Genomic DNA, 16,730 nt, shown 5'->3' with positions numbered 1-16,730 from the left:
AAAAACAAAAACATATATTGCATAGGAAATTTACATTAATGTATCGTCATACAACCAATTTCAATGAACAGAAAAATTAGCCTCTCCTAGACATCTAAAATGTACTCTTTACAGCAATTCCTTGCAGAAAGTGAAGTCTTGATGTCTTGAAGGGGCTCCTGATGGTCTTCTCTAGTTTCCCAAAGCGTTTTTCTATTTTTCGTGTCAGGATCCCATTTATGCTCTATGTGAATATTAAATTTCTGCTCTTTTTTCTGAAGTTATTCGCTCAGCGCACAGTAAGGGTGCGCTTTGCGAATTTTGTTCTCCAGACTCTTCTAATTTGCTTGCGTTCTGCGAGAATTGGTTGACAGCTTCCAATTTATACATATTTTCTTGAACAATACTACTACAAAATTAAACATAGATAGCGCTAAATAGATAGCGCTTTTTTAAATAAGCACTATCTATTAATAACTATGACAATAGATAGCGCTTTTTTAGAAAAACGTTATCTATAACTATATCAATAGATAGCGCTTATTTAAAAAAGCACTATTTATAATTATTTAATATTAATTTTTTAATTAATAATTTAAAATATATTAATAGATAGCGGTTTTTCTAAAAAACGTTATCTATACCAACTNAATAGATAGCGCTTTTCTATTTATTAACAGAGAATAAATATCAGTTTTTTAGAATATGAGCGTGTTAAAATAATTTCATTTCGCGGTTCTCCTTCAAAGTATATTTTCGTTTTCGTTTCTGGTTCGCGCTTCTCCCTCGAGGTGTTTAGGCGTTTTTGTTTCTTCGATCAGTTTTTGTAATCTTAAATCTCGGTGGCTCTCGCGTCTGTGCGTGTGGCTTTCCGAGTTGGGCATCTTTGCTCCATTCCAGTTGGTGTTTTCGTCAGTGTCTCAAGTTGTAGCGCTAATTCATTACAAATTTATGTGCTTCCCCGTAACCTAGAACTGTAAGAGTTGTATCACTCACTGGAAAATCTCTTTAGAACTGAAAAATAAGTCGCACCTGCTTCTTCCTTCTCCATGACAAAGAAAGATTGTTGATTCATTCGAAACCCTTGCCNGGGCTCCATACGAGATGAAAACCCTAGTCGAGGTCCACCACTCGTGCTTCAATCGCTCGCGGCTCGACAGCTCACGCCTCCAAACGAGGTGAAAACCCTAGCCGAAGTTATTGAGGGTTAGAACAACTCTTGCTCTATCATCAAGTGCAGGAAATGTCGAGTGTTGGAAAGACAAAGAGGATTGNAGAGACACGACGATTTTGTGCCTCCTCGTGGCATAAATGGAAAAGTTCACCAAAACTAGGTATTCATAACTTCATTTTCCATTTTCCCCTTTCAAAAAAGTTTCCAAATTTTCGATAGTGGAGCCTGAGGGTTGCTTAATTATTTCATTTGCATCACAGTAAGATATCAATTGTTTCATTTTCATCGTAAATATGTAAAAGGTTACTTAATTATTTGATCATACAAAATCATGCAGAAAGAACCGTAGGGATGCTATTTTGATCTATTTGTGCTACTCTATTCCGAGAGTTAATGGTGAATACTAGTTAATACCTTTAATAACTACCATGGTCTAACCTTTTTGTTCAAATTTTCATACTGGATTGAACTTCATTAAACTTTTCTTTGTCATTGCAGGTTGGAAAAACTTTAACAAAAGATGATAAAGCTCAAACATAATTGTTCTGGTTGTGATTACAAGTTGCTAAATTAATATTGAACTTCAGAGTTTTTGGTTATGATGTGGTTACCATGTGTCTTATTAATGAAATCCAAAATATGAGCTATAAGTTTTTTGTTTTATAGTTCTTTTCATTTGTCTGGCTTTAATTTAAGTTGGTCTAAAATTTTATGTTGGTTTCGCTAACTACTAGATTGTAGAATTTGTAATTTACTTGCATTTCATTTCTTCATTTTTGTAGGTGAAGATTATAAAGTGTCTTGTTGAGAATATTGTGGTGGACATTTCATTTAACCAACTTGGAGGATTGACCACCCTTTGTTTTCTTCAGGAGGTATATTGGTGATTTATACTATTCTATAATTGTCATTTTATCTACATATTTGAATTTTAATTCTGATACTGAGTTTTAATGTATTTACTGGAGTTTTATGTTTTTTTTGCTATAGGTTGATAGGTGGTAGTGGAGTTAGTTTAGTTNGAGCTTCTTTGAAGGGATTATGTACGGTTTGTTGTTTGCTGCAGGGGAAGANAAAGGAAGGAAATGCTGCTAAGTTTGTCATTTGTAATTAAGCATGCCATCTTCTAGGTGTCCATTTATTTTATATTTTCTTGTGTTATGTTTCAACCATAATGAAAATTATTTACTGAAGATGCAGTATCCATTTCCTAGCAATATTAAATAAACAGTACCTTATTTCATTTTATTGAATCCTATTTTTCTTTCTTTCAATTAATTGAATTCCTGACATTGACCTACTTTAATTGCAATACTCATCTGGTTGACATTGTTTTATGTTTTGATAAGTGTTCTTTTCTTCAGGGACTTTACGACGGAGATATGTCCATGTTTATTGAAGGTATCATAAGTTAATTGTAGCATGTTAATATTGTTATATAAAATATAAACATTTATGATCTCTCATNCGTTTCATTCTCCCTTCAAATTTCAAGTACAATTGTGATCTCTCTTCCGATCTTCCTTCTTCTAGAAGAAGCGCTATGATCTTTCCTTGATAAAACAACGATAGGAGTGCTTTTCAATCATAGTTTGATTTCAAGGTTTGCAACTTGTTATTCTATTGATTTTTGTTATTTTTTTCCACCTTAACCTCTGTTAAGTGCGGATGTGATTAAAATGAAAGAGTTCTATGTTAGAAGTTACTACTCATGTTTTAGGAGAAAATTTGTTGTTTATCATATTTTTCTCTAATTTTGTTCTTTGATATACTTATTGTTCTTTTCAATATTGTTTAGATTAATTTTTATTTCTGGTATAGGTAATCTTGGTTTTTGAAATATATATGTGTATGTATGTTTTCTTTTTTATTTCTTAGGTAATCAAACTGTACAGAGATTGTTTGTTACCATTTTGGTTGAATCCAATGCTAAAATTTTATCTAGAAACTTCTNAAATATCATAATTAACAGTAAAATTAATTAGATAGTATGTAAGTGTTTAGCTACATTAAAAGAGAAGAGCAAAGGTTCCCAAGCTACCACTTACTACAGAATCAGGGAACCACCCTTAAGTATAAGTGGAAAAAGTCCCTAATATATGTTTTGTATTAATTTTAGTGCAACATTAACTAATAAAATTAATAAAAATTACTTATCCTTTTNTTTTACTTTTAATATTACTTTATGTTAACGCAAAATGTTTCATTTTTATTCTTAAACAAGTTAATAGAAAAATTAAATGAGAGAAACTCAAATATATAAAAATGTTGAATAGAGTGAATTAAAAATACTCAATTTTATAAANTACTTGAAAGATTTAATTAAATGTAAACATAAGATATTTCTTTCCTTCAACAATTAGATGGAAACAGTGTGGTGGTGAGGATATATTTGAGGATGAATAATGACCTATCTTTTCTTTATTTATATATATATATATATATATATATATATATATATATATATATATATATATATATATATAATTCTATTTCTAAATGGTAGCTCGGGCATTTACAATTTCATGTACTATTAAATGATTAATATNGAATTTNTATGGCTTATAATAATATTTATTTATTATNAGTTGAATTAAGGTATATTACTCTAGAATGTTTTGTGTAGAATAGTTTTAATTGTGATAATTAAATTGTTGAATGATCTTATGTGACATTTGGTTTTCTAGTGTCCAAGACAACCCAATGACAATGATTGTGGATATTATGTGTCAATATATGAAGAGAATTATCACATATTGTGAAAGAGGAACAATTACAACTAATGTAAGTTATTTTTATTGTCATAATTAATTTGTAATAAAATTTAATTAACTAATTCTATATTATTTTTCTTTCTTGCATTTCTTTTCTAGTTGCAGATGCTAATCATATTGTGAAAGTCAAATCATTGAAGTTAGGGAAAATTGGTGTTTATATGTAATTAGTACTTGTTTATCAATTATGTTAGGGTGATGTACATGTTTATAAGTACTGATATGATATATGTTATAGTTGTATATATTATCTTATAAAACAATGTATTGTTATGACACGTACTAAANGATTAAACAATATTAATGAACATTTTTTTTAAGACATTTGTGATATTTTTCTAATATTTTATATTTTTTTGGTATACAATAGAACCAATAGACAGGGTAGGTTTGTACATAATAGAATTAATATTTTTTATTTTATTTTAAAATTATTTTTTTTAAAAAAATTAGATCAATAGATAGCGTTTTTTTAAATAAGCGCTATCTAATAGATAGCGCTTATTTAAAAAAGCATTATCTATTGGTGGTTGGCAATAGATAGCGTTTTTTCTAGAAGTGCTATTTATTAATAGATAGCGCTCACATAGATAGCGCTTAAAAAGCGCTATCTATGATAAGAAAAAAAGCGCTATTTATGCACTTTTTTGTAATTTATGTAACAATCTATTTCCTATTACAACTTTTCACTGAGTAATAACATGAATAATTACAAAATTGAGATCATTTATAAGTGTAAAAGTAACTCTTTTTCACACTTATCAGTAAGTAAATTTCCTCCTTTTTCTTCACTGTTCTTGAGCTTCGGGCATGCAACTTTACTGGTTGCATGTGCTTTGCGTGTTCTACCTTCCATTTTCAGTCTATTCTAGCTCTAAGAGCTATGCTCCATCACTTGTTTGGTGATCTGTAGGTCGTGTGAGTTCACTGTTGTGGGTATTGTTAGGACATCCCTAAGTAACTGTTCTACGTAACCAAATAGGTAAGGGGAGCTAATTATTTTGTGTGAATTTATTTTATAAAATATATGCTTGTTGAATTTGAAGCTGATGTACTGTTTGAACTGCATTTCTCACTGTTTTATATATCTGTTGAGTATGAACTAGAGTGTGCAAATGATGAACCTGTGATTTATTGCCTGTGGCATCTTTTGATGAACTTGATTGTGGTAATTTAGATTGTTAGGAGATGTATGGAGTGGTTATAATCTGGGTTCTACGTTGATGGAAGAAATCCCTTTTTATTTGGTTAGGATTGAATATAAAATATTATAATGTAATATATGTTAGAAAGTTTAGGATTTTGATATAATATATTATATTTTATACATGATATATATACAGTATGCTGAAATCCTTTTTTTATTCAGTTAGGATTTAATATAAAATATTATAATGTAATATATGTTAGAAAGTTTAAGATTTTGATATAATATATTATATTTTATACATGATATATTATACATTATACTGAAATCCTTTTTATTTGGTTAGGATTGAACATAAAATGTTAATCTGTTTTTGGTGAAATTGATCTGGTTGGAGGCTTTGGAGTAAGGGCTCTGTGATAGCATGTATATGGGTATTAAATAGGTGTATACGACTGTTTAAGGTTGTTGTGAGAGGAAGTGAAATATTAAAATTAGGCATTTCATATTTAGAGCATAAGAGAACAGGGTAGATAATTTAAATAAATTAATTGTTAATTGTTGAGAACCTTTCTTTGTTGGTAGGATAGAGGAACCTTAAAAACTTGAGTTGGCACATCCCTGATCATAGAGCAGCCCTGACCTGGTCCAGTCAGTTGCGACTAGTGCTGGCGTCGAAGGTGAGTTTGATGCGTTCAGACATTTGGGTCCTCTCCGGTGACCAATTGGGAGAAAGTAAGATCTCTACTATGAAAAAAATAAAATAAAACAAGTTTATTGTAGATGCATAAAGTTATCATGCGTTAATTTTTGGTCAGTTATAATTTTAGAAAGTTAGTCACTGTGTGTTTGAAATTTAAAGTAAGAATCCATATATATATATATATATATATATATATATATATATATATATATATATATATATATATATATATATATATATATAAAGTAAGGATAGTTGTTTCTTATAATTAAAACGTGAGTGTTAATCAATAATTATATTACTTGTAGGTAGGTATAAATTGATGCATTTTTTGAGCTGTTACGGGTTAGTTGGAGCTGCTTGGTTATTGGTATTGATTAACTTAGATTCAACTGTGGAGATGTTATTTTTATAACTTGTTATTGGTGAGTAATGCATATTGTTGAGATTATGTATATGTTGATTGAGGCAAAAAGTATATGATTACAAAGTAATGAAAGTACGATCCAAGTAGTAAACAAAGTTTCATCTGTGTAGAATCTCTTGGTGAGATTCTTAGTGTTTTAGAATGAAAGTAGGAGCTCAGTTTTTGGGGTCTTCCTGATGCTCCAATGGTCTTTCTTCTCACGTAGAGAGGACTGAACCATGTGGTGAGGAGTAGCAGGAGGTCTTAGTTCTGGAGGCTTTCATCATGTTCCAGGGCGCGAAACAGACTAACCTCGTGAGTGTGGTAGGGTGGGGGAGCCCAGGGCGGGCGAGCCCAAGGCGGGGGAGCCTAAGTATCACAAGCCACCACGGGTGCATGACCCGCCATAGCTCGACTATCATTCTAAAGTCCGAACGAGTCAAGTCTAGAAGATAACATGTTAGGATGTATGTTGTATATATTGCCTTGCTTGTATGTTCATGTTGGTATAATTGCATGCTTTTTATATAATTAGCTCACCCTTGCTTGCTGGTTTGTGTTGTGCCATGTCTGCGTGTTTTCTCTTGCAATGATCATCCACTTGGATGGGAGCATCTGGCGAGGAGGCTACTTTGGAAACAACTCTTGATGGGGATGACAGTGCTGCAGTCTAGTCCACTAGACCTCATTTCTCTTAGTCATGTTATTTTGAAGAAGCTTTTCATGTTTTAAAATTTTTAATTCCTTGTATTTTCAGGGAGAAATTTTAGTACTCCACTTCCAAATTCTAAGTATTGTTTAATGATGTAATCTTATTACTCTTAACTACTTTCTAGTATTATTCATGGTAACGCTTTTATTATATTATATATCTTTATAATATAATTGGGATGTCACAATATTTGAATGATAAAATGTATCAAAATTTTATCTAATGAATTGTATTAGTGAATATTGTAATTTCCTGAACATTTTAGTAACTTAGAGTGCGTTTTAATGGGGGAATTCTTTCATGATAATAAAATTTTAAAATGTTTCAAAACAAAATATATTGTTTAGATAGAAAACTTTTAAGGCATTAACATTTCAAATAAATACGATCGTGTATAATGAAAAATATATTTTTACTTGTTCTGTCATCTTAGATATTATTATAAACTTTGAAATATATTAACATCTCAGTTTATAAATCATTTGTAACATGAAAACTTATTAAAATAAAATAAATGAATACAAAGCATGAAAGATCATATCAAATCCATAATAAAAATTATACTTCATAACACATATACACATTATATCTAATATGAAAAACCTAAAGAAATACATGAAAATAAAACATTAAACCACATATATGGTTCTCCTATGAATAAAAATTAAATTAGTTAACTTATCATCACCATGATTTTTCTCATGAAAAACCTTAGAAACTTTGAAATATATAAGCTTAAAAAAAAAAATGCAAGTAGCGACACATCTCTCAATAAGATTCCAAGAAACCATTTGTTGATCTAAAAATTCATGAAAAACTAAAATAATATCACTCTCAAAAGCTTTTGAAAGCTCTCCCTCCAAGGATTCACGAAGGCATAAATGATCTCCATAAACTCAATATAAATAGAAGTTTTGCACCCCTAAAAAAGCTAAAAAATTATTCACAAATTCACTTTAGCTTCCTCTAAAAATTTCAGTAGATGAAGTTAAACATGGACGATAAGACCCTTGAAAAATAGTTATATTTAATAAAATAGACAAATTTTTTATGCTACAATAACGTACGTATAATGCTACAATAAAATACGTATTTTGTTAGGTGTGAGTAACATACGTATTTTGTTAGGTGTGAAAAGTAGATGAAAGATGAAGTTAAGTAAGTATTATGTGTGATAAAGGTAGATGGAAGATGGAGTTAAGTAAGTGTTAAGTGTGATATTAGGTGTGAATAGTAAATGGAGGATGGAGTTCAGTTTGGTTGCTATATATATGGCAAGAATGAAGAATGAAAACATACCACAAAAAGAGAAGAGAACCACCTTTGGTTGTAAGAGAAGTATAAGTCTATGGAGTAGAGATTCTAAAAACGCATAGGCTATCTTGGTCTATGAAACTACTCGAATTCGAGAAGAGAAGGATTGAAGTTATTCAATACAAGAGGTAGGAGGAGCTAACTCTTTTCTTTTTACATGATAATTGTATGTTTTAGGATGAAGAATTTGAATTTGAGATATAAGTATGTTGGATTTTAGTAAGGGGAGTTATTCTATCCATCTTTGGGGGTTTTAATTTGTCCTTGTCTGTGTTTTTCTTGTTTTATGTTTTTTTTCGAGTTACCATGTAAAACCACAATTCCTACTTCATTTACGGTTAGATTGACCTGAAAAGTTTATATATGGTTCATAAAACATAGTAATCCACATTGACCGTTCATATTTTTAATTTTATTTCCTTGCTTAGATAAATTAATTTCTCATTTCTCTAGTGAATTGATCAACACTTTATTTTTATTTCTAAGTTGTCTCGGTAAAACCTCAATTCCCGCAAAGTTAACCATTGGATTAAGCTGAAAATTTGGTATATGGTTTCTAATACATATTACATCACTTTTACCGCTCAGATTATTAATTAAAGGTCTATGCTTAGGAAAATTAATTTTTCAATTTTGAGAAACTTGATCACCACTTTATTTCTGACCTAAAAGTTTGACATGTGGTTCATAAGATATATTAATTCAACTTGACTGCTCAGATTATTAATTTGAAGTCTATGCTTAGAGAAATTCGTTTCGTATTTTGGGTAGAGCTAAAAACCACTCGAATTTTGTCCTTAAGTTGTCTTAGTAAAACCTCAACTTCTGCCTAAATAACTGTTATATTATCTTGAAATTTGGGTATTGATAACAATTGATTTTACAGGTTTTTATGTGTATAATTTTAGGAATAAATCTCCCTCGTAGCTTTTACCTTATTTCATCCCCAAGTTTAGTGTGTTTTCATGTTTTCTTGTGTTTTAGTTGGTATATGCTTGTTTTACGTCTAATCTCTCTTTGAGGATGTGAAATAAAGTTATAGGAAACAATTTTGGTAGAGGAAAGCAAGCTAGAACTGAGGGAAGCATGATTGGATTAGAAAGAATTTTTTTTGACAAATATCCACTCTAAGGGCACTAGAACCGCACCTAGTGTTGCAAACATGAAGAAAAGACTCACCTATAGGGTTATATGGCCATGTACCACTCTCGAAAGACAAAAAAACCACTATTGGGCGCCAAGATGACTAATTGGGCTAGTTGGCTGCTCATTGAGCAAAAATGACAGCCCAAATTTGTAGTTTTTGAGTCGTTGAGCCAAAAAATGGCTCGTCCAGTGAGTTACAAGTCAGAGAACATTGATTTTTAGGCCTCCCTAGGTGAGAATGAAGTTGTTAGGGGAGTATGTCAGCCCCAGTATGCGGAAGTGGGTATTTAATCATGCTTTCGCGAGGATTTTGGGCATTCCTCATTTTTAAACTAATAGAATCACCTAAGGTGCTTGAGAAAGACTCTTGGAGGCTGTTTGGAGTGTTGGGAAGCTCTCCCTCTCCTCCTTGGGTTTCTTCTTTCAGAAGTGGTTGAACGATAGTCTCAACAATTTATAAATAATCTATGTTAAATTTCTTGTTGCAAACTGACTATTTGATAAAAGTACAAAAATAGTTTACTTTATGTTTTTGTAAACTTTGTGTTCTAATTGAGTTATTTAGTTCAAGAGTTGTTGAGTGTTGAACAAGTTCCTTGAGAGATAATGATATTTATCACTTGCTACATGCGACCGATGCACTTGCCTTGTAGTTGGATTTCCACTAACAGGTATGTAGTTCGTAAGACATATTGATTCAATTTGACCACTTGGATATTCAATTGAATTTCTGTATTTAGAGAATTTAGTTACGTATTTCATACGAAACTCAACACTACCTTAATTCTATTTTTGGGTCATCTAGGTAGAATTAAGATTTTCGCTTTATTAACCATTGGATCGAATTGAAAATTTTACCATAGGTTATGAACATAATTTTATTTAGGTTTAATTGCTTCTTTTATCCTCAGTTTGGTTGAAGTGTGTCAAATTTGTCCTTTTTTTAGAAAAATGTCAATTTCATCCCCATATAGAAAAAATTTGTATCAATCAAGTCATTTCCGTTAAAAATCATTGCTTTCAAAACTCACTTTATCTACTGCAAAATCAGGGATCCGACCCATAAAGTGGTTATTATTCAAAACTCACTTTAAGTTTTTAACACCATTAATTTGTATTTCAAAACTCACTTTATCTACTGCAAAATCAGGAATCCGACCCATAAAGTGGTTATTATTCAAAACTCACTTTAAGTTTTTAACACCATTAATTTCTATTTAACGGAAAGGACTTGATTGATACAAATTTTTTCTATATGGGGACGAAATTGAAATTTTTCTAAAAAGGAGACAAATTTAACACACTTCAACCAAACTGGGGACAAAAGAAGCAATTAAACCTTTTATTTACTTTGACTGATTAGATCTTTAACTAAAGGCCTATAGTTAGAACAATATTTCCGCATAACATTTCAATTGTTTGGGTTGTTAAAACCCTTTGATTATGATTAGATTTTACTTGAGATGTAAATAACAATGGTAGCGAGATGAATCTCCAAATAATCTTGATAGTGGGTTGGAGGAATTAGCATACTTTAACCGTACCTTGTAAAACAAGATTGGTACCTTATATCAATAAAATGATTAAGGACGGTTTTGTTTCCTAGGAAAGGCAGTGGTGGATTTGAGTGTCGCCCTTTCCTCTTTCGAGGGGATATAAAGGGAAAGATGTCTCACGCGTAGGGTTCCGTTTCAGGTTGAGTATAGTTCTTGGTGGGTGAATACGCCCCAACAATATTTTTACTTATTAGTCCTTGCAACGCAGGAGGGACAAGTCTGAAATTGCGCGTGGAGGATGACTCGAATACAAGGTCTAATAGCTGCATGTGAAAGACTAGTGGTGTCCATTAGCTGCGTGTGAAGGACAATAAACGAGATAGGTCCAATAGCTACGTGTGAAGGACCAATAATGTGATGTTCCCGATAGTTGCATGTGAAGGACAATAAATGAGATAGGTCCAGTAGTTGTGTGTGAAGGACCAATAATGTGATATGTCTGATAGTTGCGTTTGAGGGACGAGAATTGATTCGTGCTCAAAACTATGTGTAGGGGAGGATTTGAGTCTTCTTTATTATATGGTCCAAAGTTTTTTCTAAGATTATATGATCTTTCTAAATCATGTGTTAGTGATTTGGGTATGAGTTATTGAATGATTGATGGATTGGAATGAATAATTTAAGTATTGTGGATGAATTTGATTTTGTTATCTCTATGTTGTGTTTTCTTTTGGTTGGTTCATCCCTACTTGCTTGTGTTTGTGAAATAATCCTATAACTCGTGTTTTTATATGGGAGTAGATATTGCTACAAATGGAGCTAAATATTAGAGTGGAGAGGCTTGCTGGAAAATTTCTTGGAATTTTATTTGAATTGTATTTGGAGCATTGTTATATAAAATTTAAAATCTTTATATTACAAATGGTACTTATTTTGATTTGAAATAAAGTACCTCATATAATATTAAAATTTATATTTTCGTGAAGTAAATGGACCTTTTATAAATCATTGTGATACCCTGAGAGTTGTGTTACATGGGCAACCCCTAATTGGACCATCAATATTCATCTTAAGCCAATCAACATATGGAACTTGCCATATTACATCCTTAAATGAAACCATTCTATTCTCCCTCACTTGAATATTGGAAAATTTTAGCATACATACAAACTCCTTAATTTTAAAAATAAAAAAAGTAAAAGCAATTAGATCTTGAAATCTATTATGGTTTCTCATTCTCCAAAATATCCAGATAATCGCAATAATGACAAGTAATTTAATCGCTTTCAACAAAAGACAATAAGGAGACTTCACAAACTGAACAACTTAATCCAAAGAGGAAAACTCTATAAACTTCAAGAAATTTTGCATTTATCTACAAATAATTAGCTACATATTTATATTTGTTGGTAAAATAATATTATATATAGGAAATAACAATTACTACTCTTTGAGGTCATTACATGATTGAGTATAGAACAAACTTGGTCATAAAGATGAGATTTAAACATACATAAATATAACATCATGGTAATAGTCATGGTCATTCAAAATTAAGTTTCTACAAAGCCTTATACAAATATCTTCTCTTTTTATAAAAAGAACCATCAAACAAAGAATTATACTAAAAATTTTATATTTACATCTATCAAAACCAAGGAAATAGACGCTACCTTGAGAAAATCCACTCTTACTAGCTATCTCCTCTAGCTCTTGAAACATTTCTTGTTCACGTCGAAATGATAATCATCGTAAAGGAATAGAAAACACACAACCACTAACGAAAGAGGAAAAGTTAATGTTAACATGAACATACATACACAATTTATAACTTAATATCTAAACCAATTCAAAACATAGGATTTAATGATATAGTAATCACACCATTAATAGACACCTAAGCAAATTATAATAATAGGCTTCACAGTGAGATTCACTTAAGGAACTACAAACGAGACTCTTGAAATCACACCAAACCCATAAGTCACTAGAGAATCTACACACAACACCAAACCCATAAGTCACTAGAGAATCTACACACAAGATCCTGAAATTACTTCAAACACATACACTATCAGAGAATCTACCCATGAACTCCCTGGAATTATGACAAACATATACAACAATAAAGAATCTAAAAGTTACACCAAACACATATATCATCAAAAAATCTAAACACGATACTCTTGAAATTATGCTAAACATATACACTACCAGAGAGTTTACACACAAAACCCTTGGAATTATATCAAACATATACATGTACATGAGACCCCTACAATAAAATATATTTATAAAAAATTATCATATTACTTCCTCAAATACAATTGCACAACTTAAGAGCATAAAAATGAACTATTTAATATTTTAGAAAAAAAACTACAACTTCCAAATAATTAAAAAAACATTTCTTTCAAAGATAATTGAACTAGAAACACAATGAAAAAAATAAACTAAATTGAATAATTGTAGAAAAAAATCATGTATTAAACAAATAACAAAATCAAAGTTATTGACAATCTAAACTATAATTACTGAACACTTAAGTGAAAAACTTTTATAATTACAAACTTTCAATTCAAGATCCAATTGGTCAGAACAAATAAAGATATATCTAAGATCAGCTGTGAAAATTTCAACTTACCCAACAAAACAAAAATCATAATTTTTTCTTCGACGATAATATGTCGCTCAAACAAGATTTTAGCATAGAATAAAAGAACTCATTTTTGAGAAGTAAATGTTAATGTTACGTCATGTGTAGGTGAGTCAAGTATGTAGAAGAAATAATATTGAATGACAAGTATAAATAAATAAAAATTAAATCATTGATTTCAAAACATAAATTAGAAGAAATTATTCAACACAGCCCTAAAAAACACAGCAAATATTGATACAAATTTGGCAACAGTGGATAGTGGTCCTTACTGGACTTTTCCTTATTGGCAGCACTGAAAATACAAAATGAGATATGTCACTCTTGTTAATTATTACTTAGTTCCAAAAAAAATTTCGTTTTTTATTTAAGCAGTGAGGTGTGACTAATTATTAATTTTTATTTACAACTAAGTACTAAAAACAATTCCCAATTTTCAGTTTAATTTATTGCATTAGGCTATTTCAAATATGTGACTTTCTAACGACACAATTGTATTTTATGCACAGAATATACATATTTTATTTCACTATTACTGTATGTATCGTCCTTTCACAATTTTAAGAACAAAACTGTATCATAGTTTCTCCAAAAAATAATTCAGAGGCTATAATGATCTGATGATAAAACGGACCAAAACCAGTTCATACAGACACCAGGAATCATCATCATGGGAGAAGCAGCAAAAAGGTACAGAGAAAATAAATTATACTCAAATTTTGTTGTGTTTCTGAATGCTTTTAAAGTTATTCTGTTACATATCTATAAGCTAAAGAAGTTATGGAGCTTGAATTTGTAAAGAAGCACTGTCATGAAACAGTAGCAGAACATGAATAGAAAATCACAGCTAAAATCTATAGGTATAAATCTCAGAAAACATTTTAAGAAAATCATTAGTCCTTGACTTTTTGTTATGAAAACTTGCTCTGATTTCAGTAAGTTTTGAGTCTAACTCAATCTTATAAAACTGGTTTCTAAGATAAAATTTGCTCCTATTTATATATTATAATTTGGTCTTATCTTACTTGGCGTGGATTTTAAATATAAAATTTAGTTGGATCTATGCACAGACCAAATATGAAATTAGTGTAAAGAAAAAGATTTATGTAAATTTTCATAAGACAGTCATAAACACAATTGTGCAAAGGATGCATGTATTGACTTGGATATATAGGTATGCTGTAGTGACAGGAGCTAACAAGGGGATTGGTTATGGAATATGCAAGAAACTGGCTTTGAATGGAATAGTGGTGGTGCTAACAGCAAGAAATGAAAAAAGGGGTTTGGAAGCAGTGGAAAGATTGAAAGAGTTTGGACTATCAGACTTTGTGGTTTTTCATCAACTTGATGTGACAGACCCTTCCAGTGTTACTTCCTTATCACATTTCATCAAAACCAGATTTGGAAAACTTGATATATTGGTGAGTGTTACTATCTCCTTCCCTCCTTTTCAATTTTTTATCAGAAACCTTTCACAGTGGTACACCTGAGTGTTGCAGGTGAATAATGCAGGTGTTCCTGGGGGAATAGTTAATGCAGAGAATTACCTTAGAAGGGTAAGGTTCCATGTTATATGTATCTATATGTGGTTTTCTATGTATGATGGTATATATCTTTGTTTGTCCTTGTAGAAAAGGGGTGAAATATTCGATTGGAATCTGATAGTGTATCAAAATTATGAGTTAGCCAAAGAATGTGTTGAAACAGATTTCTTTGGTGCAGAGAGAGTAACTGAAGCTCTTCTTCCTCTGCTCCAACTCTCCACTTCACCAAGGATTGTCAATATCTCTGGTCAAATAGGACTATTGAAGGTAAAGTTAAATTCAAAATATGTATGAGTATGGCTTACTGTTTAGTGTTGCATAGTTTTGTTCACATTCTTTCTTTGAGAATGAAGGAAGCAATGAAAGAAGACAAGTTCTTATTACTTATCTTCCTCTGGTTTCAGCACATACCAAATGAGTGGGCAAGAGGAGTTTTGAGTGACATTGAGAATCTGACAAATGAAAAACTTTATGAAGTGCTTAGAGAGTTTCTGAAAGATTACAAAGAAGGATCATTAGAATCGAAAAATTGGCCAGCTGTGGTTTCTGGGGTGACGATGGCAAAAGCAGGTATAAATGCCTACACAAGGATGCTAGCTAAGAAGTTCCCTAATTTTTGCATAAATTGTATATGCCCGGGCTCTGTCAAGACTGATATAAACCACAACCAAGGCTTGTTAAGCATTGATGAAGGTGTTGAAAATCCTGTTAGGCTAGCATTGTTGCCTCAAGATGGACCTTCTGGCCTCTTTTTCTCAATGGATGAAGTCATTCCGTTTTGATCTACGATGTTTTAATACTATGATAATCTCAGATAATAATTTGTGTACGTAATAGTGTGTAAATACATTATGGTTGTTGCTTAAAAGTAACGAGTGTTAAGAATTTAAATCAGTCTAACTCGTATAAGTCTCACGTAAAATTGAAATTTGTTTTCATCAACAAAAAAAAAAAAAAAAAAAAATATATATATATATATATATATATATATATATATATATATATATATATATATATATATCAAAAGTTCTTTACAGTGTCTTTTTCACTGTTTTGCACAATTAATTGCCTCTCTTCAACGATCTTTCCTACGGAGAAGTTTCTTTCTAGGTGCTATGAATAAAGGGGATTATTCTTTTGAATAACTAAATCTTCCACCTTCACTTTTTGTCATTTCTACGATTCATCGTGAGGGAAAGTTTGTTTCTATGTGATCCAATCTAATCCTCAATCTATCACTCTCAATCACCCTATATTATTGATGACAATCTAATTCCTGTAGTTTGTCGTTGTTCGCCATTGTAGATCTTCATTAGTTACTAATGATAATTTAGCCCATGCAGTTTGTCATTCTCTACCACTATTGTCCGTCGTCTGTTATAGATGATAATATTCTTTATCAAAGTCATCATAGTTGAAGTTTTACGGTAGTTCACTGTTGTCTAATATTATTCTTCACGACTGTTATTAGTTGTTCCTCGACCTTTGTTTGCATTCTTTATTAATTAGAAATTAATAATGTATTCCTTAATGACTATTCACAAAAAGATATTTATATGGAGCAAGCTCGTAGATTTGTTGCTCAAGAAGTCTTCTCGGTTGGTATTTCTTCTTTTATATTGTCTTGCAAATCATTAACAATTTGATGTCACTCTCAAATGCAGAAGTAAATAATTTCA

The 16,730-nt window shown here is 30.9% G+C and overlaps 1 protein-coding gene and 1 long non-coding RNA gene across 2 annotated transcripts; both read left to right on the top strand.

Moving 5' to 3' along the window:
• The first annotated feature begins 855 nt into the window (after nucleotides 1–855).
• Nucleotides 856–3,926, top strand: LOC111242504. The gene is made up of 3 exons (XR_002669594.1): nucleotides 856–1,313; nucleotides 1,936–2,756; nucleotides 3,841–3,926. It is a non-coding gene; the product is annotated as an uncharacterized LOC111242504 (long non-coding RNA).
• A 10,155-nt stretch (nucleotides 3,927–14,081) lies between these two features.
• LOC106773855 ((+)-neomenthol dehydrogenase) lies at nucleotides 14,082–15,918 on the top strand. The gene is made up of 5 exons (XM_014660612.2): nucleotides 14,082–14,197; nucleotides 14,682–14,928; nucleotides 15,007–15,063; nucleotides 15,139–15,318; nucleotides 15,456–15,918. Exons 1-5 carry the CDS (start codon nucleotides 14,178–14,180, stop codon nucleotides 15,831–15,833), a joined length of 882 nt encoding a protein of 293 aa, XP_014516098.1. The 5' UTR covers nucleotides 14,082–14,177; the 3' UTR covers nucleotides 15,834–15,918.
• The last annotated feature ends 812 nt before the right edge of the window (nucleotides 15,919–16,730 follow it).

Source organism: Vigna radiata, chromosome 9 (genome assembly GCF_000741045.1).
Source record: "Vigna radiata var. radiata cultivar VC1973A chromosome 9, Vradiata_ver6, whole genome shotgun sequence".
Taxonomy (NCBI): domain Eukaryota; kingdom Viridiplantae; phylum Streptophyta; class Magnoliopsida; order Fabales; family Fabaceae; genus Vigna; species Vigna radiata.
The sequence above is the reverse complement of the archived record's forward strand: the minus strand, read 5'-3'. Positions and strand labels throughout refer to the sequence as shown.

What these genes read in the sequence shown, in the direction of transcription:
- LOC106773855 (XM_014660612.2), top strand. Translation starts at nt 14,178, where the DNA reads ATGGGAGAAGCAGCAAAAAG. An exon ending in ATGGGAGAAGCAGCAAAAAG is followed by an intron (nt 14,198 to 14,681) that starts GTACAGAGAAAA and finishes TTGGATATATAG; the next exon opens with GTATGCTGTAGTGACAGGAG. An exon ending in TTGGAAAACTTGATATATTG is followed by an intron (nt 14,929 to 15,006) that starts GTGAGTGTTACT and finishes TGAGTGTTGCAG; the next exon opens with GTGAATAATGCAGGTGTTCC.